Source organism: Peromyscus maniculatus, chromosome 4 (genome assembly GCF_049852395.1).
Source record: "Peromyscus maniculatus bairdii isolate BWxNUB_F1_BW_parent chromosome 4, HU_Pman_BW_mat_3.1, whole genome shotgun sequence".
In the NCBI taxonomy this organism is placed as follows: Eukaryota; Metazoa; Chordata; class Mammalia; order Rodentia; family Cricetidae; genus Peromyscus; species Peromyscus maniculatus.
Window position 1 is genome coordinate 105,875,186 of NC_134855.1, and position 22,588 is coordinate 105,897,773.

Below are 22,588 nucleotides of genomic sequence, written 5' to 3' on the forward strand. Positions count from 1 at the left end.
CTAAAAAAAAATAGAATAACAACCAGCAAGAACAACATCAAACAAGAGACACATACTAAAATCCAGAGATGTCCAGAACATAGGTACATGGCATGTTACAGAGATTACTCCAATAGCTGTCCTATCCTGAAGAATCCGAATCTAGTACTTAACATGTTCTAGCTAAGATATGATAAGGTTGTAACTGTAACTATTTTGTTTTCAATCCCATTGAAGACCTAAGAAGGAACATAATAATACCTTAGAAAATGGAAAATGCAAGCAAGCAATTTCTGAAATTCTTGTGAGAATAGACAAAGACAGCTGGCAGCCTAGACAGTCACCTAAATTTTCACACCATTGTTGGGGCATCCAGTTTGGCTACAGGCCTAGTATGTCTGACAGACCATTTTCAGAAGTAGGAATATTGAAAGACTATATTACCCCGTCTTGGCAGAGTTCAGTAGTTGCTTTTCCTTGTGTCCTGCTTGTCTGGAAAGGACAGTGTTCATAATGTCAGCAGTCGAGGCAAAGGCAGTTCTTTGCCCAGCAAGTCATTTTGTGCCAAGAAGAAAACAAACTTCCAAACGAAGTGTCTTGGAAGTCCAACATTCTCTTGGGATCAGGTTGGTGCTGCCAGGAGCAATTGTGTCTCATGTCAACAGAAATCTAAGTTAATAAAAAACATTTAAATGCCATATTCTCTAGGTCTATGAAGTGTTTGAAGATTATCTATCCATCTGACCTATGTTTCTGTAAATCTGGAAAACCTAACTAACATAACTATAAATGTGACAAATATGGGTGACTATTAACCTGTAATTCTTGTCATCTAAATAACTTAAAGACTAAGGCTTCACATTAACAAGGTAAACAGTCTGTAAACAGATGTACAGTATAAGGACAATGACCTCAAAGTTGTGATAATACACAAAATATCTTAAACAGAGGTAGAAATGTATAGTGAAATATGCAATATGAGAGAAATATCCTTAATATGTATCAATATTCAAAATATCCTAAACAGAGGTAGAACATACATACAGTATGACAATATAATTTTACATTTGTATCAATATACAAAATATTTCATACAGGAAGAGGAATATATGTACAATACAACAAATAAAGTTTTTATTTGTATCTATATACAAATTATCTCAAATATGAATATAAAAATGGTTTATATTTGTATCAGTATACAAGAATCCATAACAGTGCAAATTATCTAAGGCTGATATTTTAATAAATAAGTTTATTAGTATATACAATAATCTACCTTAACATATTATACCTATCCATTCCCCTTTTTTCTTTTCTTAAAGAGAATACTGAGTCTAAATTTTATTGTTCCACCCATCACCCCTATAACCATTTATCCATAACCCTGAGAAAATTGAAACCTTTGGGAGAGGGGGCATCATTTTCTTAGAACTGCTCCCTGCTGTTTAGGAGGTGATGGTTTCTGTGGGGTCCTCTAAGAAAGCTTAGATAGTTAGGTCTCCATAGAACTAGCTGTAGACTTTGTAACCAGTTTCAGAGTAATGGGTAAGGTTGTCTGTGATTCTAGATAGAAGTGTAGTATGATGGACCATCTTATTTTGGAACTGTCCTGGAGAGTTTTCAGTCTAAAGCTGATCATTGAGTAATGTTCTTAGGTACAATGGCATCATTCTGGACCGGGTACAGTATTTGTTGTGGGGCCCCATCTTTTTTTTTTATTTGAGACTTCAGAGATTGCTATTGGAAAGACTTATATTTCACTGTGGAAAACTTGAACATTATTAATCTCAAAATGGAAAGTTTGGATTTATGGTGAATCAAGAAAGGATTCCCAGACATCAAGGATAAGCATGGAAAGAAATAGAATCTTGACAACAATGGTCCCTAGATCATTGGTTTTTTTCTATCCCACATCAGTTGGCTCTTCTGATATGAGACAGAATCTCCTAATTTTTTTTTAGCAACATGCTTGGGTTTAGAGGAGAGAGCCATATTACAACTCTAAAGCCAGCTTGATTTATAATTGAATCAGGACCACAACTATTCTAGAGTTAAAGAGATATTGATGTTAGGTAGTAAGATATTACCCTGTAGAGTTTATTGGTACCAATAGGTCCTTTCTTTCTGCTGTAGATGTCTAGGTGTCCAAGGCCTTATGATTTCTTGAAGATGGGTATTCTATTATCCTGTAAAGACAAAAAACAGAACCCTGCCCTGACCCTTGTTTGTTGAGTTTTTCTTATAACTTGCTCAGTTGGTAGAACATGAGATTCTTAATCTCAGGGTCGTGGGTTTGTGCCCCTCATTGGGTGCCAGATATAATGAGAATTCCACAGAGCCTATTCAATGGGCAAAAGAATTTATTAAGGGGAAAACTCATTGTACAGAACAGAATTGACACAGGTTCTGGAATGCTGTTCCAGCAACCTGAATCAGTCCTACTTCCAAGGCCCACAAAAGAGCAAAGGAAACAATGCCTATACGCATCTCAGGTCTTAAGGGTCACCAAGAGGCCATGCCCCAGGGGCATGTACTTCAAGGTCATAGGTAGGTGGAACCATTACCTGCTGCATCTCTAGGGGTGGTGCTTCAAGGTCATAGACAAAACAGCTGTCCAGTACACTGTGATCTTCCTTTCTTTCTTTCTTTTTTATTTTAAAATAGGGTTTCTCTGTATAGCCCTGGTTGTCCTGGAACTCACTCTGCAACACAGACTAGTCTCAAACTGACAGATTCACCTTCCTCTGCCTCTTGAGTGCTGGGATTAAAGTCATGTGATAACACACCTGGCTGTTGTGCTGAGGTTTTATGATGGCCATGGTACCACTAGGCAAGGGTAAGTTTTCAATTCTATTGTAGGCTTATGAGATCATCATCATCATATAGTCAGGGCATCATTAACTAGAATACACTGATGATGTCACTCATCAGTTCATGTCCTTCCTGTGCATTTTAAAGTAAACTGAAGGCATTAGCACACTTTGAAATAGCATTGTTTACTCAAGTTCAACCTGTGGAGACAATTCCTTTTCCTCTTATGTATAATTTTCTTATAATACCTTTCATATGTTTTAAATGTACACTTGTTGAGTTTTGGCAAATGAATAGACATTATTCTGATATTTTTCCACCAAAGACTAGAGTTTCCCATTTCTAGGATTTCATATAAATGGAACATACCGTCTATACTCTTTTGTAGCTGCCTCAATAATTCAATATAATGCTTTCTGAGATTTACTCATGGTGTCATATGTATTACTTCTTCCCTTTTTATTACTGAGTGCTATTTTATGGATATACTCTGATTTGTTTTCCATTCTCTTATAACGGATAGACACCTGAGTGTTTCTAGCTTTTCACTCCAATAAGCAGGACAGCTATGACTATTCTTACATAAGCCTTTTTTATGAACGTTTCTCTTGATTTCTCTTGGGCATGTAGGAGACATGGAATTGCTAGGTCATAGCACATGTGCTTATTTTATGAGAAGCTGTGAGAGATTTCCAGAATGAGTGTGACCATTTGACACTTTGATGAGTAGGTATAAGCATTCTGGCTTCTCTGTGTCCTTGGCAACATTTGGCACAATATATTTAATCTTGGACAGACTGCTGGATGGAGTGTGCTGGTTCACTCCAGTCTCCATTTGCGTTTCACTGGTGACCAATGAGACGCATTCTCATTTAATCTAGTTTTACTTCTACAGTCTTTCTGACTTCCTTGTAAAGTTATCTAAGAGATCCCCTTTAGCAGTGGTCCATGTTTCAAAGGCTTTCTACTTTGGATGACTTCCTTGGATTCACAGGGGACACAGATGTGTGGGTGAGGTCCTGCACACACAGTGCACAGCTTCAAGGGAATAGACATTGACCTATGGTAAACATCCCAAGATAGAATGGTGGTTTCCAACACAAACATTCACAGCTCCAGGTTTCATAGAATAGCCCCTGGATGGCTAAGACAGGTTTTAAAAAATAAACCATGTAAGTTCTTTATACCTTTTATGAACTAGACTGAGACAGGAGCTTGGCTTTCTGAAGCTAGGTTTGGAATGAGAATTGACATATAATTGAGATTTCCCAGGACCTGGTGTGTAAACATCCTCCTCTGCCTTCTGTCTCCATGAAAGGCAACTGCCCAGTCAGCACTTTGCCATTCTGGTTCATGAAGGATCCTCTTCTGCTTAGAATGAACAGCAGCTACTTGGGTCTTTAAGGTTTAATTAGTAGGAATCTGACTTATTTTGGTCTTATAATCATTCACTTTCTCAGGACATAGGGGAAGGGGAGGTGAGCTATGGGAAAACCTTAGAATGAATTAACTTCATACATACTGGTTAGTTTTTAGTTAACTTGACATAACCAAGGGCCAGCTGGGAGTGAACTCCATTGAGAAAATGCACCCATCAGATTGGCCTATGGGCAAAGTCCGCGGGTGGTTTTCTTGATTAATGGTTGATGTGTGAGGGTCCATCCCTTCAGGGATGGTGCCACCCCTAGACACGTGATGCTGGGTTGTATGAGAAAGCAGTCTCAGCAAGCTATGAGGAGCCAGCCAGTAAGCAATGCTCCTCCATGGCCTCTGCTTCAGTTCCTGCCTCTAGGTTCCTGCTTTGAGTTCCTGCCCTGACTTCCTTCAGTGATGGCGAGTGACCAGGGAATATAAGCCAAATAAATTCCTCCCCCCACACCCCCAAAAAAACCAGTTGGTTTTGGTCAGTGTTTTATCACAGCAACAGAGAAGCAAGCTAGCAAAACACACCTTTTAGAAAATTATATTTAATTATTTACATGTGTGAGTACGGACCTCTGTGTGGAGGTCAGAGGGCACTCACCTCTGTTCTCTCATTCCAACATGTGGGTCCCGGGGATTGACCTTGGGTCATCAGGTTTGATGGCCAGTGCCTATACATGCAGAGCCATCTCACTGGCATCTCTGGACCTTGTGATCTCAGTTATTGGGAGGTTCATGGGGAAGAAACACAAAGTCAACACCAAGTTGATGTGTGTGAGGAAAAGCCCAGGGTGGGGGCCATTTTGATGATCGGTTTTTATGTCTATTGATGCCCCATGTTTCATTTTCCCCATTAGCCAAATAGGAAAGGTATCAATGGCTACCCCATGAGGGAAAGCATAATCTATTACTTCTGCCCTCTAGGGCACTTATTCCCTCCAGCACTGGTGTACCCCCAAATAAAACCCACCAAGTCTCTGTGTGACATCCAGTGACTGCATCCTTCTGAACTTTAGTTTCCTAAACAGTGTTTTAATTATGATGGAATCTACATGCTAGATAATAATAACTCAATAGAGATAATTCTCAATAAAAACTCAATACTAGCCATTCTGATGTGTAGATGTAACCAACCATCTTATTAAATAAGAAACACAGAACCAATGCAAAGAAGAACGCCAAGAGGTCAGAGCTAAGAGCTAAAACCTTACCCTTCCTCTCACGGTGGTCCTACCTCTCTGAAAGAGACCTACTTCCTGTGTGTCTGTCTTTATAAAGACTTTCTGTTCTGCCTTCTCATTGGTTGTAAACCCAACCACATGACTGCCTCGTCACTGCCTGTACAGACCTCCAGGTCTTCTATGGTTAGTATTGAGATTAAAGGCGTGTGGACCCAATGCTGGCCGTATCCTTGAACACACAGAGATCTACTTAGCTTTGCCTACCAAGTGCTGGGATTAAAGACGTGGACCACCACCATCCAGCTTTCGCTATGGCTTATTAATAGCTCTGACCCCCGGGCAACTTTATTTATTAACATACAAATAAAATCACATTTCAGTACAAATAAAATATCACCATACTGATGGGTGTAAGATGGTATCTCAGAGTCATTTTGATTTGCATTTCCCTGATGATTAAGGATGTTGAGCAATTCTTTAAATGTCTTTCAGCCATTTGAGCTTCTTCTGTTGAGAATTCTCTGTTTAGTTCTATAGCCCATTTTTTAATTGGACTGTTGGGTATTTTGATGTCTAATTTCTTGAGTTCTTTATATATTCTGGATATCAGCCCTCTGTCAGATGTGGGGTTGGTGAAGATCTTTTCCCATTCTGTAGGCTGTCGTTTTGTTTTATTGATCATGTCCTTTGCCCTACAAAAGCTTCTCAGTTTCAAGAGGTCCCATTTATTATTTGTTTCTCTCAGTGTCTGTGCTACTGGTGTTATATTTAGGAAGTGATCTCGGGTGCCAATGCATTCAAAACTACTTCCTACTTTCTCTTCTATCAGGTTTAGAGTAACTGGATTTATGTTGAGGTCTTTGATCCACTTGGACTTAAGTTTTGTGCATGGTGACAGATATGGATCTATTTGCAGTCTTCTACATGTTGACATTGTTATGCCAGCACCATTTGTTGAAGATACTTTCTTTTTTCAATTGTACAGTTTTGGCTTCTTTGTTGAAAATCATATGTTCATAGCCAAACTAGCGGAAACACGTGAATTGTGAACCAATAGCTGAGGAGCCCCCATGGAATTGGACCAGGCCCTCTGGTTAAGTGATACAGTCGATGAATTTGAACTGTGTAGGAGGCCCCAGGCAGTGGGACTGGGACCTGTACTTGATGCATGAGCTGGCTTTTTGGAACCTAGGGCCTATGCTGAGACACTTTTCTCAGCCTTGGTGCAGGGAGGAGGGGACTGGACCTGCCTCAACTGAATCTACCAGGCTGGGCTGACTCCTCAGGGCAGACCTTGCCTTGGAGAAAATGGGAATGGGGGTGGATGCGGGGGAAGGCTGGAGGATGAGAAGAGGGAGGACAGGGGAATCCGTGGCTGATATGTAAAATTACATTAATTATAAAATAAAAATATTTATTAAAAAACATCAATACTAGATAATAACTCAAAAAATACTGAATGTTGTTATAAGCTTCACTTGATGGAAAATATATTACTGTTAATAAAGAAAAGCTGCATATAAAATATTGACCCTTACTTAAGGTGCCATAGTATGTAGGAAAAGCAGGATGCCATATTACTTCTATACCATAAGGATAAACATGTAGAATAACCAGAGCCAAGCACTCACCAGAAAGTACTGAAAAGAAACACAGATATGCCAATGGGAGGTGGGATGGAGGAGCATGTTCACAATGTTCACAATGCCTTCCTATAGGGAGAAAGTGCCTTTTGGTTTTTAAATATATATTGTTATAATAGTAATAATTATCATCACCACCATCATCACATGTCTGTGTGTGCACACACATGTGCCAAAGTGTATGTGTGGAGGTTAGAAGACCACTTTTGGGAGTTGATTTTCTTCTTCCACTACAGAATCCAAGGATTGAACTCATGTCATTAGGTTTGTGTAGCAAATGTTTTACTCACTGAGATATCTTTCTGGCTCTTTTATTTTTTTTAAATTTTTAAAAATTAGACTTATATGCATGTATGTCTGTGTGTGCATTTATGCATGTGAGTGCAGGTGCCTACAGAGGCCAGAGACATTGGCTCATTTGGAGCTGGCGGTACAGGCAGCTTGTCTGGGAATTGAACTCAGGTCCTCTACAAGAGCAGTGTGTGTTCTTAACCACTTGAGCCATCTCTCCGGCTCTCACTAGCCCTTACAAATCATCCTTGGGGGACTCTTTAAAAGCCAAACTAACAGCAATGGTCTCTGTCTTTTTTCTCCAGTTTCCTGGCATTTAACACTGACACAGTGGGCCATCTTGCCTTTTTGCTGAAAGCATTGAATTTTCGAGAAAGGGTTCTTCAGCGGAGTTTGGTGTCCAGAATTTACAATAAGGTAAAGATATTGTTATATTTTTTTCCCTTTTGATGAATGTGTAAGGTATAGCTGAACTCCATGATAAATTTAGCAGGGGATGAATCTGCATACTCGGAGGCTTGGGGAAGTGGTCAGGTCTCTACAGGCTGTCTTACAGGGCAGCCTTGCCTGCTCTGGAAGAAGCACCATGCTACTGTTTAACTCTTTGTGTCCTGTTCTAGAGTCCTACCTATGAGCATCATTTGGCACCATAGCAGGTGCAGAGTGTAAGGATTTTCACTGGAAATGAAAGACCACCATTCGGATGTAGAACAAATGTCAAATATTGTCCTTGGGAGAAAATGTGTGCATTGAACATATGTAAAATTAGCATTGTGTTCGTCTGAGGTGCATTGCATTTCCTGTTAAGAAATTCATGGATTTCTGTGAAAACATAATGCAGGACGTGGGGAGATGGTTCAGTTCTTAAAGTGGTTACCCCACAAGCATGAGGACCTAAGTTTGTATGTCCAGTACCCCACCGTGCACACACAAAGCTGAGTGTGGTAGCACATGCCTGTAATCCCAGTGCCAGAGAAGTAGAAACAAGAGTTTCCTTGGGGTTTGCTGGCCACCCTGTGTAGTCAGTGGGTAAGCTCCATGTCCAGTGAAAGACTCTGTCTCAAAAACAAGCGAATGGAAACTAGAAGGGATTGGGGAAAGCACCTCATGTCGATTTCTGATCTCCACATGCATGTGTACATCCACTCACCCACACAGACCTACATACAGGTACCACACACAAACATACACATGTACAAAAATGCATACCTTCATTGATAGATATCAAGAAGGAATAGGCATCATGCAGAGTGCCGGTGGGGTTGGTTTGATGAAACACTCCAGCACTGTATGTTTTATCATTTGGACCAAGGCAATTGGTCAACAAGACCCCAGAAAGTTTCATCCATCCACTCTTGATCTTGAGTCAGTGTTCAGAGCTGAAGAACCAGGATACAGAGAGCTGCGCTTCTTCTGTACTGGAACTAGGTGCTAAAGGGACCAGAACTGAGTCCCTGGAACTCTCTTTCAATCCACCTCCTTTTATATCAATTATATAGTGATGTCATCTAGTCCAACACAATGGAGCTAGGAATAAAGAGAGTGCAATCCGTGTAGAGACAGGCATTGTCTCAGGACACGGGCTGGAGGCAGAAGACTCCTGGAGACACAGAGGCAGTTAAGACTCACACTTATGGGACAGAGCCACACTGTCTAGGAACTTCTAGGAAGCTGGGCTCAGGGGTGAGCACAGTCCATCCCTCAGGCAGAGATAAGAGGTGACGCTCTGCCTGACCACAATGGCGCAATCACGTGATTTAAGTCACTCCACCCACCCTGGCCTTTTCACAGTGGAGACGGCTGCAGAGAGGGAAGTCTACAAACCAGGGCGAAGATGCAGCTGGAAGAATAGAGACAGTGAGTGCAGCCTGCAAACCATCTTTTGAACACTGGAGAGGAAAAGGTTGAAGATGAAATCACAAGAGAGGGGGAAAAAATGATAGCAATCCAGCCAGCGGGAAACCCCAACATGCCAGAACAAAGGGGGCCACAGTAATAGTCATAGACACAATGGAACGATACTTCCTTTGTATTGAAAAACGTGTTTGTGGGAGGAAAGCCTGCACCTGTAGCTCATGGGTTCATTACTTTTCTCACTGTTGTAACAAACACCTGACAAAAACAGTGCAAGGAAGGTTTGTTTTGGCCCACAGTTTAGGGGTGCTTATCCACCCTAACAGTGGAGGCATGGCTGCCGGAGCTTGAGGCAGCTCGTCACCCTGTCTGTATCTGCAGTCAGTGGTTGACTCCCTCCCTCCCTTTCTATTCAGCCCGGGACCCAGCCAGCGGGACCCACCAGTGGGATCCTACTGCCTGCATTCAGGGTAGATCTTGCCTTCTCAGTTAGACCTTTCTAGAAATACCCTCATAGGCACACATGCAGGTGTGTTTTCATGGTGATTCTGCTGCTCTTAATTCTATTCCCCACATAGTATAGCTGCTCTGAGACTCGCTAAACACTCAGAAGTATTTTCTGTTTACAATTGTTCGCTGCCAGAGGAGGAGTAATCGTTTTCATTAGTGTCTATTCTGATTTCGAGAGAAGAAAACTTTCACACATGTGAGTGTGTTTTCCAAACATCAAATAAACACTAGGCAAAGGATGTGCTGAAAAAAATTGGAGAGGGCTTTAGAGCCCGACAGTTACCATTCGCTGCTGCCAGACTTCAGGGTCCTCTTCTGTAATTTGGAATAATAAGGCTGAGTGCGATGCAGATGTGCCGCATGGCTGGAATACCACTGGATATGTAAAGCAGCTGTCGAAGCGCTAACTCTTACCTTCATGTTAATTACCCAAGTTTCCACCGTCAGTGTAACCTGTTTATAGACAATACCATTAAATATTCATAGCACACAAGACAGTTTCAAGGGCTAATCAGAAAAAAAGACCACGAAGATTATCAAGCCGGCTCCTGCCTTGGGGAAAGGCTACATCTACTTTTAGCCTGAGGCAAAATTAAGACAAAACCCATAAGGTTAGTAGAAAGAATATGGACATCTATTGTTTTGGTTTGTGTTTTTCTCTCCTCAGCTTGTGTTTGCTTCCATAGATTGTGTATTGTCATAAAGTGATTCTTAACAGCAGTTTGAACATCGAACCTGAGTAGAGGTTGGTCAATAGTCTTTGGCTAGTGGTCAAAGAAGAGACGGTTCATCCAGCATCCATATCTTCCTGAAAACAGCTGTAATGTTTGGCTTAGAGCTTTCAGATGAAAAGGCAAAGCCCTGAGGGCCTCAGGAATCTGTGTGTCTTCCTAGTTCTTTGATAAAACTTTCACTAGTTTTTCTTCCTCAAAGCACATTCTATTACAGACATGTTTGGCCGACCTTCTTAGTGCATTGGACAACCACTCTGCCTCCCATCCTGCAGTGGCCAGTGGGTCCCACAGCAGAACTAGCCTTTGCAACCATTTGACAATGTGTTTCTCTGCCCCGAGTAGTCAGGTTTTCACTCAAAAGGAGTCCCAGGGAAGCCTTTGCCTTGGAGAGCTCTTGTTCCCTGAGCTCCCGTGGGGCCTCATTTCTCCAGTTTTCCAAACCTGTGTGGCAAGGACCATTCATAGTTGCTGCCTCGGTTCCCCACTGGTAGGAGAAAACACATGCCATTGAGCAATGGCTTGTCACATTGAGAATATTGCATCATGAAAAGCTGCCATTCTGCAGGGAAACTGTAGATAGGAAGATGAATCATCAGTAATCAGTTTGTTTGAAAAAAAAAAAAACGTGACTTTACTTGTAAATGTACATGACAGAAGCTGGATGGGTAGCAAAGTGAGAATATAGGTAAGTAAACTAGTCCTAGCTAGTTACGGGTGGTTGTGGTTCACCTGATGTGGGTGCTGGGAACCAAAATGTTCTCTGTAAGGGCAGCACTTTGCTGGTGACTATGGCGGAGCTGTCTTTCCAGCCCTAGTTCTTAAGTTTAAAAACAAACAAGCAGGCTGGAGAGATGGCTCTGTGATTGAAAGCATATCACATACAGCTCTTTCAGAGGGCCTGGGTTCCATTCCCAGCCCCCATGTCAGGTGGCTCACAATGGCTGCAACTCCAGCTCCAAGGAATCTAATGCCCTCTTCTGGCCTCCACAAACACTGCACTCACATGCTTATGCCTCTGGACACGTAATTAAGAATAAAAAAATTTAAAAAACAAAAAACCCAGCATGGTGACTGGAGCAAGCAGGTACTTTCCTAAAAGTCTTTTGACACAGAATTAGCAAGAGCTTTTCTCCAAACACAGATCATTAGTCAGAAAATGGAATGAGAAATCACATGTCCCGGATTCATTGTTTATGTTGAACTCATTTTCTTTCTCCTCGTGGTCTAGCTGGGCTGGGAAGATGACCTGATGGAGGGATCTTTCTGTGTCTTTGGAGTGTGGTGGCTGCGTTTCCAAGGGTCACTTTGAACAAAACTGCAACTTCCTCTCAGCTGGCAAGTGTTATAACTTCTGGAATGTGAAACAGATTCCTATTGCTCAATGAGAGATTAGGGCTTAAATCCTGAAACTCCTGACACAGGGAAGAGGCGATGTGGCCTGGGAAGGAGTGGGTGGTGGTCTGGAGAGTTCTGGGACTAGAGAGGCAGGAAGCCCCAGGGCAGCCGGTGCTCTCCTCCCAGCTTCCACTGCTCCCAGGCATTTGCATAGCTCTTCCCTCTTCATTGTGGCCATCATTACTATCTTAAAGCCCACTTAATGAACTCTCTCTCTCTCTCTCTCTCTCTCTCTCTCTCTCACACACACACACACACACACACACACACACACACACACACACACAATCATTCATCCCCTTGGAAGGGATCCTTGAGATCATACAATCAGACCCACTCATTACGGGCAGTCAGCCTGGGATCAGGAGTCCACGTTTCTTCTGTGTTAGTCACCAGTGGCAAGACTAGGACGGAGGAATGTCCAGATGTGAGACTGTGAGGACAGCTGACTTTTCCTGTTAGTGGCTCTGCCTTATAACCATTGGTACTGGCTAATTTCTTGGCTAGGAAGGAGTTTCTGTTTTCCCCATTCCTGAATGTATTACTTGGCCTCTCCACAGATTATTCATTCAGTGAATTCCTATTTATATCAGGATGGATTCATAGGTAATTATTTTATGCTTTGAGTTATAATCTAATACTTTTGATTGTTTTCTTGATCAAATTGTTCCAAGTTTTGGTCATGGTGAGCTGTTTTGTTGAGGTTGGTTTCTATGTCCCTTTGATACACACCCCACGACCTCTGTCTTCCTTCCTGTCTCTCTTCCTTCCTTCCTCCCTCCCTCTCTCCCTCCCCCCTTTCCTTCCTTCCTCCTCCCTGTAGCTGGAAGTTTCCTTGTGTTCTACCCAGCCCATGGTCGGGACAAATCTCTCCCACTCATGTCCCAAAGCTGATAAGTCCTGAATAAACACACAGAGGCTTGTATTATTTATAACTGCTCAGCCATTAGCTTAGGCTTATTACTGACTGGCTCTTACACTTAAATTAACCCATATTCTTATCTATGTTTAGCCTCATGGCTTGGTACCTTTCCTCAGTTCTGCCTTGTCATCTTGCTTTCTCTGTGTTTGGCTGGCAACTCCTGACTCAGCCTTCCTTTTCCCAGAATTCTCCTCATCTGCTCACCCCACCTATACTTCCTGCCTGGTTACTGGCCAATCAGCATTTTATTTATCAACCAATCAGAGCAACACATATTCACAGCGTACAGAATGACATTCCACAGCACCTTCCCTTCCTCCCTCCCTCCATCCCTCCTTCCCTTCCTTCCTTTCTCCCTTCTTCACTCCCTCCCTCTCTCTCTCTTTCTGAGTATTTTCTTACTTCCTGGTTTATCTTTATCTTGTTTCATTACTGGCAACCCTAAATCAGTCACTTCTCCAAGGATCTCAGGCTTCTCTGTTGATAATTGTATTTAAAATCCAGTGTCTTGTCCTTGGGTTCCCTCTGCTTCCTACTCAAAGCCATAGAATAAATATAAATATGAACACATATATTTGAAATCACAGGTTTTTAATGATAGTTTCAACTTCTATATAAACAGTAGGGGTCATTCTGATGTCATGCTCCCATTCGTTGTTTCTTGCTTGTTTGCAAATTCCCAGGATACATGTTAAGAACTTGACAGAATGGCCCCTGGTGAAACACACGGACTACCTAGAATGCAGTATTTTTCTCTGTAACGGTAGCTCTACATCATAGAATCAAAACAGCATTTCTAACGTCTAACTAGCTATTCATTCTGCTGTCTGCATGGCTGTCTACTTGTGTGTCACAGACTCTTTCCTATTTGTAGTCTTCTTTCAACTCCCTCTGTATCCGGGCTGATATCTCACCCCTTTCTCTTTCTTTTTAAAATTATTATTATTCTTAGGGTCTCTATGAAAACCTGTGAAGTTCCCTAGCCTCACTGCTGTACAGGAAGCTACATTCAGGGAACTAGTACCCCTTTCTCATCCAAATACCCCAACTCTTTGGCTTTTTTCTCTGTTAGGGCTTGAAGATGAAATACCCCCTATGCAGTCTGAAGTGCTGAAGACTTAGCTCCTATCAGGCGGTTCTTGAGAGGTGACTGAGGACTCAGACCTGGTTCACGGAGTAATCCATTGACAGATCCATAGTTTAGTGGTATTACTGATCACTAGCAGAAACTAGGAGGTAGGTCTTAGTTGGAACTGGGTCATTGGGGCTGAGCACTTGCAGAGTCTCTCTCTCTCTCTCTCTCTCTCTCTCTCTCTCTCTCTCTCTCTCTCTCTGTCTTTCTCCTTCCCTCCCTTTCTCTCCCTTCCCCCCTCCTTTCCAGTCACCATGAAGTGAGCATACTCGGATGTTCTGTTTCATCATGGCCCTTGTTCATCTCAGGTATTGTGTCCTGATGAGGAAAAAACATGGACACTCACCTTTCCCATCCTCAGTGCTCCATTTCCATCTCATCCTTTCTTCCTTTGCTCACCTTTGAATAGTATTTCTTTCCCACAAATGAATGTATTATGCGTGTGTGCCTGCTCGTAATGCCTTTTTCTTCTATGAAGTGCAGCCTACTGTGGACTTGTGTGTTTTTTCTCTTAACAGCATACCCCAAATGCTCCACGAGCGCATAGCAATCCTCCGTTCACTTTCCTGTGCTGCAGAGTCATCTGCTTTGTGGTTGCATCTCTGCTCACCGAGCCTCTCTCTCACACTTGATTTCCCGCTTAGCATTTTGTGATTACTGAAACTCCACACAGAGGGAGAGGGTGACGTCAGCCATGTCTACTTCCTCATAATCTCATCCACAGAACAGAATCTGTCCTCATGATTTTCTTCTTGCCGGTGTGCTGGGTGGTGGGTGTTATCTCCATGTCACATTGCATGCGAGCAGCTTTGGTCTGTGTGAGCAGCTTTGGTCTGTGTGAGGGCCACTTCAATTTTTCTTGTGTTTTCTGCTCATGCCATCTTCCCTCCTTCTCCTTAAAGTTTTGATAGTTTTCCCACCATTTTTTTTTCTGTGCTGAGGACTGAACCAAAATATCTTCTTTTCTGGGGAAAAAAAAAACCCTCCCACATATTTGGATATTAAGTAACAAATCAAGAAATACTCTGTGAGCCAGGCAGTGATGATACACACCTTTAATCCCAGCACTCGGGAGGCAGGGGCAGGTGGATCTCTGTGAGTTCGTGGCCAGCCTGGTCTACAGCGAGATCCAGGACAGGCACCAAAACTACACAGAGAAACCCTGTCTCGAAAAACCAGAGAGAGAGAGAGAGAGAGAGAGAGAGGGAGGGAGGGAGAGAGAGAGAGAGAGAGAGAGAGAGAGAGAGAGAGAGAGAGAGGGAGAGAGAGAGAGAGAGAAGAAATACCCTGTGAAGGAAAAAACATAATAAATAATAATTAAAAAAGAATTGCTAAGGGAGAAACCGTGTCAATAAGAATGACATTGAGAATACAGCACACCAAATTCTATGCAGAGAATTCTTAGGAGAAAATGTACAGATTGAAATTTTAAAAAGCTTGAAAGAAATGATGTAAACTGCCACCTTAAAGGGCAGAAATAGAGTAACGAATGAGTAGAGATAACAACAAAAATGAGAGAAATATAAAACACAGGGAGAAAATCGACAAACTTAAAAGTTTGTTCTTTGAAATGATTAACACGATTGATTGACCCATAGCAACACTGGTCAAGAAACAGAGGGACAGAGAGCAAAGAAGTGGCATCAAGAATGGGGGGGACCCTGACATCTTGACACACTCCAGGCTCTGCAGTGTGGCGCAGCAGGGACGAGCCATGTGGTCCAGAGAGGGTGAGGAGAAAATTCCGGAGAAACGACTCCAGCCAGGAGCACTGGAGCACACCTTTAACCACAGTGCTCCAGAGGCAGAGGCAGGTGGATATCTGTGAGTTAGAGGCCAGCCTGGGCTGCAGAGTGAATTCCAGGATAGCCAGGGTTACAGAGTAAGACCCTCTTCAAACAAAACAGACAAACAAATGCTAACAAAAGAGAAAATGTCTAACAGTACTTATTAAATGAATTTTATCTTAAGAAAAATTCCTATAAAAGAAAAACTCCAGGTTTGTGTCGTTTTGTCGTTGACTCCAGTCAATTCATTTTAAACACAGCAATGCTATTTCTGCTGGTCAGTGCTTTGTTGCTACAACACAAAGACACACAACGTAACAAGGAAAAGATTGATCTTGGCCCACAGTTTCTGAGGCCTCAGGTCACACTGACTGGCATTCTCTTCCAAGCTGTGGTGAGTCAGAGCCTTCTGGTACAGGGTGTGGCAGCGGCTCACCCTGAGCCGCCAGGAAGCAGAAGGAAGAGAAAGGAGAGGCCACAGACAGCACACCACTCCAAGTGCTCCCCCAGTGACCTGCTTCTTCCAAAGACCCCACCCCTAAAAGTTACCATCACCTCCCCAAAAACTGCACCCCGAGCTCAAGATCATGCCTGTTGGGGATTCTTCATGTCCCAACCACAGTACCAGCCTGCTTTTAAAAACAATGCCAGACTGGTCAGTACATATAGAACAAAGAATAAACGAGAAATGAGTGTTCTTATAAATACAGGTGAAAATGTGTACCAGCAACATAATGACTAACAGCAGGAATATATTTTAAAAACAGATTACATCGTAACCAAGAAGTGTTTATTCCAGGGCTGTAAGGCAGGTTTAATATTAAATATTAGCCAGTGATATAAACATCAGTCAGTGAAAGCTATAATATTAACAAAACAGAGGGGATGATGTGTATGATAATTGATTATGAAAACATTTTTTTGAGACAGGGAGCTCACTGCGTAGACCAGGCTGGTCTAGAACTCACAGAGATCCCCATGCCTCTGCCTGGGGAGTGCTGGGATTAAAGGTGAACACTACCACGCCCAGCCATGAAGACACTCTGACAAAAGTCCTGATTAAAAAAGAAAATCTTAGTAGGAATATAAAAGATTTTTCCTCAGTTTGAGAAGGGCGTATCTATAGAACATGAAAAGCTAACATCATGTCTAATGGCGGAAAATGACACGTGTCCTCCTACAGGAGCCAAAGCAAGGGTGTCTAGTTTGACCACCTCTAGTTGGCATTGTACTTCAGATCCTTGTCAGGAGAGAGGGAAGACATCAGGGACAGAGGGGAGGGGGGATAAATGAGAGAAGAGGGAGGGAGAGAGAAAGAAAGGAGATGTAAAGGTTGTAACAGAAGAAATAAAGCTGTCTTCATTCACGGATGAAATAAATCTTTTTGTTTTTTGTAGAAGACTTAAAAGATGGGCCAGCAGTGTGCCTCAGTGGGTCAGTGGGTAAAGAAGCTTGCCACACAAACCTGGAGACGTGAGTTCAATCCCCAGCACTCTGTAAAGGTAGCTGGGGAACCAACTCCACAAAGCTGCTCTTGGATGGCTACATGCATGCCATGGCACATCCCTGCATCAGGCACACACACACACACACACACACACACACACACACACACACACACACACACACAGCACAATGATAAACATACGGAAAAATGAGAAGAGGACCTAGAGGAACTTAACCAACAGACCCTACAGAATTGAAAGAGAACTATTCTAAATAACACAGAGGCACACCATGTTGTGTTGGTGTTGCCATGAGACGTCCAAACTCCTCCCACAAAGTCAGCACCACTTCAGTCACAATCTTGGAAAGAGTGTTTGTAAACTTAGAAGCTCACTTGACAGTTTATATGGAAATGTGAAGGATGTAAAACAGCCTGCAGAGCTTTGAAAAAAGTGGAAGTCTCTGGAGGGCTGGTGCCAACTGATTCCAAAGCGTGTGCCGAGACTGTCTTAGTCCAGTCAAGGGAACGTTGGCACGAAGTTACGTAGACCACCAGGGCACTGCCACATCCACTTAGCCACACGTATTTGTTCGCTCAATTTCTGACAGTCATGAAATACATTCAATGGTGAAGAGAGGTTTTTTGTTTGTTTGTTTGTTTTTAATAATGGGGTAAAGTAGATTCTGAATGGAAAAGAAATGAACTGTGGACCGTTTCCTACTCGATACACAAATGCTCATTAAAGATCCATCATAGACTTGAATAGGAACAGGGAAACTATAAAATTTCCAAAGACAACAGGGAAGTATCAGCAGCATACACTGGAAGCCAGAGTAAACAGAGATTTCTTAGAAAAACAGAAAGCACCAATCGTTTACATTAGCTATTGACAAACTGCTGTTGTCCGAAAGTCACCCATCAGAACCGAGGCAAACTCTAAAGCCTGGGAGAAATTCCTTACAGTGTCTGTGACTGGCACACATTTTCATGCCGAATGTGTGAAGAACTCTCATGATGCCGTAATGAAAAGACACAATCTAAGAAAAATTTGCACAAAAGACTTGAAAAGACACCTCATAAAAGAAGATAAAAGAATAGCTAATGAGCATGTGAAACTTTGCCTAATCTTATTAGTCAGAGAGAGAGCTAGAAATCAAAACCACAACGAAATACCAACACCCACCCACTGATGCAGTTCAACTGAAGTGCTTGATAGAGCTCAGACCCAGCAGTGATGCAGGGCAGCCCTGAGTCTCGTGACTAAGACATTAGAAGATGGAAACAGGAGCTGGGCTGTAGCGTGGTGGTAGAGCATTCATCCACTTTCAATGCACAAGACCCCAGGTTCAATTCCTCTCTCTCTCTCTCTCTCTCTCTCTCTCTCTCTCTCTCTCTCTCTCTCTCTCTCTGTTTCTCTCTGTCTCTAACACACAGAGAGAGGGGAGAGAGAGAGAGAGAGAGAGAGAGAGAGAGAGAGAGAGAGAGAGAGAGAGAGAGAGAGAGAGAGAGAGAGAGAGAGAGAGAAGACAGTTTGGGAGGCTCTCACAATGTTGAAAGTACACTTATTCTGTGACCCAGAAATTCTGTCCTTAGAGATATGGCCAAGAAATAAAGCTATGTGGTTCATAACTAGTCTTACACAGGACCGTTCATAGCAACTTTATTAATAACCCCAAGTTGGAAACTGGAAACTGGAAACCAAATGTTTATAGATAAGAAAACTAGACAAGTAAATTGTGGTTGATTTCACATGGTGAATCATGTGAACAGCATGTGTGAATTTCACAGACGTGCTTGGCGATATGAAAGAGTTTATACTAGATGGTCCCATTTATGCGGCAGTCAAGGGGGGGGGGACTAGCTGAGGGTGATATAGTAGTCCTACCCAGAGAGGGAGAGGACAGCGTTGCAATGGATCTGGGAAATGCTGTCTCTTGATTGGCATGCTTCCAATGGGTGTGTACACAAATACTTATTACACACACAAAAAAATCACTGGTGGGTGTTGGAGAAACGACTCAGTCATAAAGCCTTCTATATGAGCATGAGGACGTGAGTTCAATTCCCAGCAGCCACTGTATTACACACATGTAGTCATAGTGTCGGGGAGGCAGAAATGAGGACCTCTGGGGGCTTCCTGGCCAGCTAGTCTTTCCAAATTGGGGAGCTCTAAGTCAAGCAAGAGAGTCTGTTAAAAAAAAGTGGGGGTCCTGGAGAGATGGCTCAGTGGTTAATAGCACTGGCTGCTCTTCTAGAGGTCCTGAGTTAGATTCCACATGGTGGCTCCCAACCATCTGAAATGAGATCAGGTGCCCTCTTCTGGCCTGCAGGCCAGAACACTGTATACATGATAAATAAATAAATCCTTTTTAAAAAGTGAAGGGCAATTAAGGAAGATACTGACATTGATCCTTGCTCCCACATACACTCACATGAACACATACACATGCTTAACGTTGATACATGTTACATATCTAACTGTGCATGTGTTGTATCTCAATGACAGGATTCAAAGGTCTAACTCAAACAGGACATCATGGCAGCTAGGCTGTATCTATGCATGAGAGTCACTCCATTTTTCTATATAAGCTGGAAACTTTGAGGTCCAGCAGGTGGCCTAGCCTGTGGTCTCTGATAGACTGAGAAAAAGAACCAATGACAAATAGCATCCATGAGGATTCACTAGGGCCTATTCTGTGCTGGGCTCTGTGTTAAACAATTTTCAGTGTCACGTGGAAAAATAGCAGTGGTTCCCCAGGCCACCCAGCAGCGTAGACCCTAGACAGCATGGTGACAGTCCAAACTGCAAGAGGTGAGCTGTGGAGGGCCAGCCCTGACTGCAGACGATGAGCCAAAGAGCCTGGACATTCTACAGGGATCTTGATTTGAGGCCAGACCTCAGGAAACAGGACTTTGGTGAGGATGGGGCCAGTCCTGATAGTTTCTTGGAGCTCTCCCTGACCAGGATTGACATAGGGACAGATAAATCAGCTCATGCAAGAATGCACCTGTCAGCCAGTTGATGATGGTGCACACCTTTAATCCCAGTAATTGGGAGGCAGGGGCAGGTGGATCTCCATGAGTTCGAGAACAGCCTGCTCTGCAAAGTGAGTTTCAGGATAGTCAGAGCTGTTACACAAAGAAACCCTGTCTTGGGGCAGGGGAAGATGCACCTGTCACTCCCCTTCAGACTGTCCCCTCCAAAGGCAGATCCTTGTGCTCAGCTGAGGTCACGGTCCTTGGTGGAGTTCTTTCCACTGTGATCCTGGACTAGATGAAGGGAAGCAATGAGGTGATGCCAGCACATGCCCTCGCTGGCGTGATGCCAGCTCAGTAGGGCAGCAGCCCCCCTGCCTTCAGAGATGGCAGTTAGACCACAGGCAGGCAGGGAAACTTCTGCTTCCACCAGCCAGGGTGAAGCAGCTGGTGTCATTGGGATGAAGCATTTAAGACAGGGTGACATGTGACATCAATACACAGCCAAAGTATGGAGAACAGAGTCAGACGGTCCATCTGAGGGTACACATCCAGTCTGTCCGCTCAGAAGACAGCCCTAACTCCAGATTTACTCCTGCATTTCAGAGGCTGACAAGGGAGCTGAGAGGCCCCTTGCTGACACAGAATCCTTCGTGGTAGCTCTTGTGGACGGACCTGATCAGATTCCCGCTGCTCTCCTTCCTCTGCTTACTGGCAACTCTGAGAAGTTAGCGTTGGTTCCAGTGGGTGGGTGTTTAGCTTAGTAGGTAAAGTGCTTGCCTAAGAAGCACGAGGCCCTGGGTTCGATCCCCAGCACCACATGAGACCAGTGTGATGAGGCACATTTGTAATCCCGGTACTTGAGAGGCAGAGGCAGTAGGTCATCTTTGACTATGTAGGGAGTTTGAGGCTCCTCTGGGTACTATGGAAAGAAAGAGAAGTGAGTTCCTTACTCAGTGAAAGAAACTTAACTGCTTAGTTGAAACTTAGGATGTATATTTAAGTAAGGACAGATGGGGAGAAAAGACCTATGGGTGATTTTATTTCAACTATGTTCTTGCTTGAGACCGTTGTTATAGGGAATCACATGTACCAGGCACTGTGAGAGTTACGCTGTACAGGCGTAATCCCTGTCCTCTAGGAGGGAGACTGGCTTGAGCTCTCTACACAGAGAGATGGAGCAGAGAGAAGGCCACTGTGTTCTGGGTTCTGGACAGATGGACGACGGAGTCAGTGAGAATGGAGGTGGGTCTTGAATGATGATTGCAGCCCCAGGTGCAAAGTGAGGCTGGACCTTCCAGGCAAGACTCGGGGAGGTCAGGGAACAACTGCTGCAGCCACCCTAGCACTCAGCCGGTCAGATTTCCATGCCACAAGCTAGAGAGACCAGTAAGGGAGGGTGATGGTGTCTTATGTTTCCTGAAGGGGACATGAAAGGTCCTCAGTGCAGGACCTCAGTGCACGACTGTGACCTGGTCACACAGGTGTCCTGTGAAGATCCTCCTCTCATCAGTGCTGCGAGGGTGACCTAAGTGTTGGCCACAGTCACCAACAGCCCAGAGGTGTGCCCCTCAGCTGAGGTGGTAGCAGAGAAACCAGAGTGCTGGGTGAGAGCTTTGGGTCATTTGATAAAGTGCACTGAGGATCCAGCTTGCATCCTGGGAGCGTAGGTCAGCATTACCAAAGAAGAAAGACTCCTAAGAAGTCCCAAATTACAGCAGGGTTAGTGATTTTCATTCATTCCAGATGCTGTCTCTTCTCCGAATTCATCCCCATTCCCCCCAGATTTCTGCACACAGTACCCATCTCTTAGTTCTCACCTCATGTCTCCCAGGGCTCACGCAGGCAGAACAGCACAGGTTCAGGAAACAAATATCTCAAGGCACAATTTCTTTCCCATATTAAATGTACATTTTTCTGCCCTTTGTGGACTTGAAGCAATCACTAAAGGCGATCAGGTCCAATAACACAGTCTTCATCTGAATGGGAAGTATATGCTGAATGGGAAGTATATGCTGTTGAAATGCGATCTAGCTGAGCAGGCTCCAGCTGCAGGCGTCGGTGCCTGTACAATGATTGTATTCTTCCTCTTCTCTCTCTACTAGAGCAGCTAAGGGGGGAACTTTTGAAGATGAGGATGCTGTTAGGAAAGGGACCAGGTCAGCAAACATTTACTTACCAATCTGTTACTGGAAATCAGCAAGATCCATTTCAGGAGCTGAGCTTTCAAAACTACTCTAAATGACCAAAGAGAATGCATCACTCATAATCGTTTTCTATCTCCAATGGCTCGGTAATGAAAAGCAGACTCTTCACTGGACATGAAAGCAGGGGAAATTAGGAAGTAATCTATTCACTTATAGAAGCCCTTTGCCAAGACTGTATTGATTTCGTGTTCTGACAACTTGAGTTAAGTCTCCATGGGCAAACACTTTTGAAGCAGGTCACATCTATGACATGCATGCTCCCACCACTTGGGGGTGATGGAGGTGGCTGTGTCT

At 43.4% G+C, this 22,588-nt stretch overlaps 1 protein-coding gene and 1 non-coding gene across 2 annotated transcripts in view; both read left to right on the top strand.

Annotated features, from left to right (window-relative positions):
• The window catches only part of Acoxl (acyl-CoA oxidase like), a 300,810-nt gene that overhangs the window by 206,215 nt on the left and 72,007 nt on the right, over positions 1 to 22,588 (top strand). Inside the window, exon 15 of the mRNA XM_042276199.2 lies at positions 7,636 to 7,747. Coding sequence (XP_042132133.2) covers positions 7,636 to 7,747 — 112 coding nt within the window. The remainder of the gene's footprint in view (positions 1 to 7,635; positions 7,748 to 22,588) is intronic.
• Positions 20,835 to 20,908, top strand: Trnal-aag (transfer RNA leucine (anticodon AAG)). Its single transcript has one exon. It is a non-coding gene; the product is annotated as a tRNA-Leu (tRNA).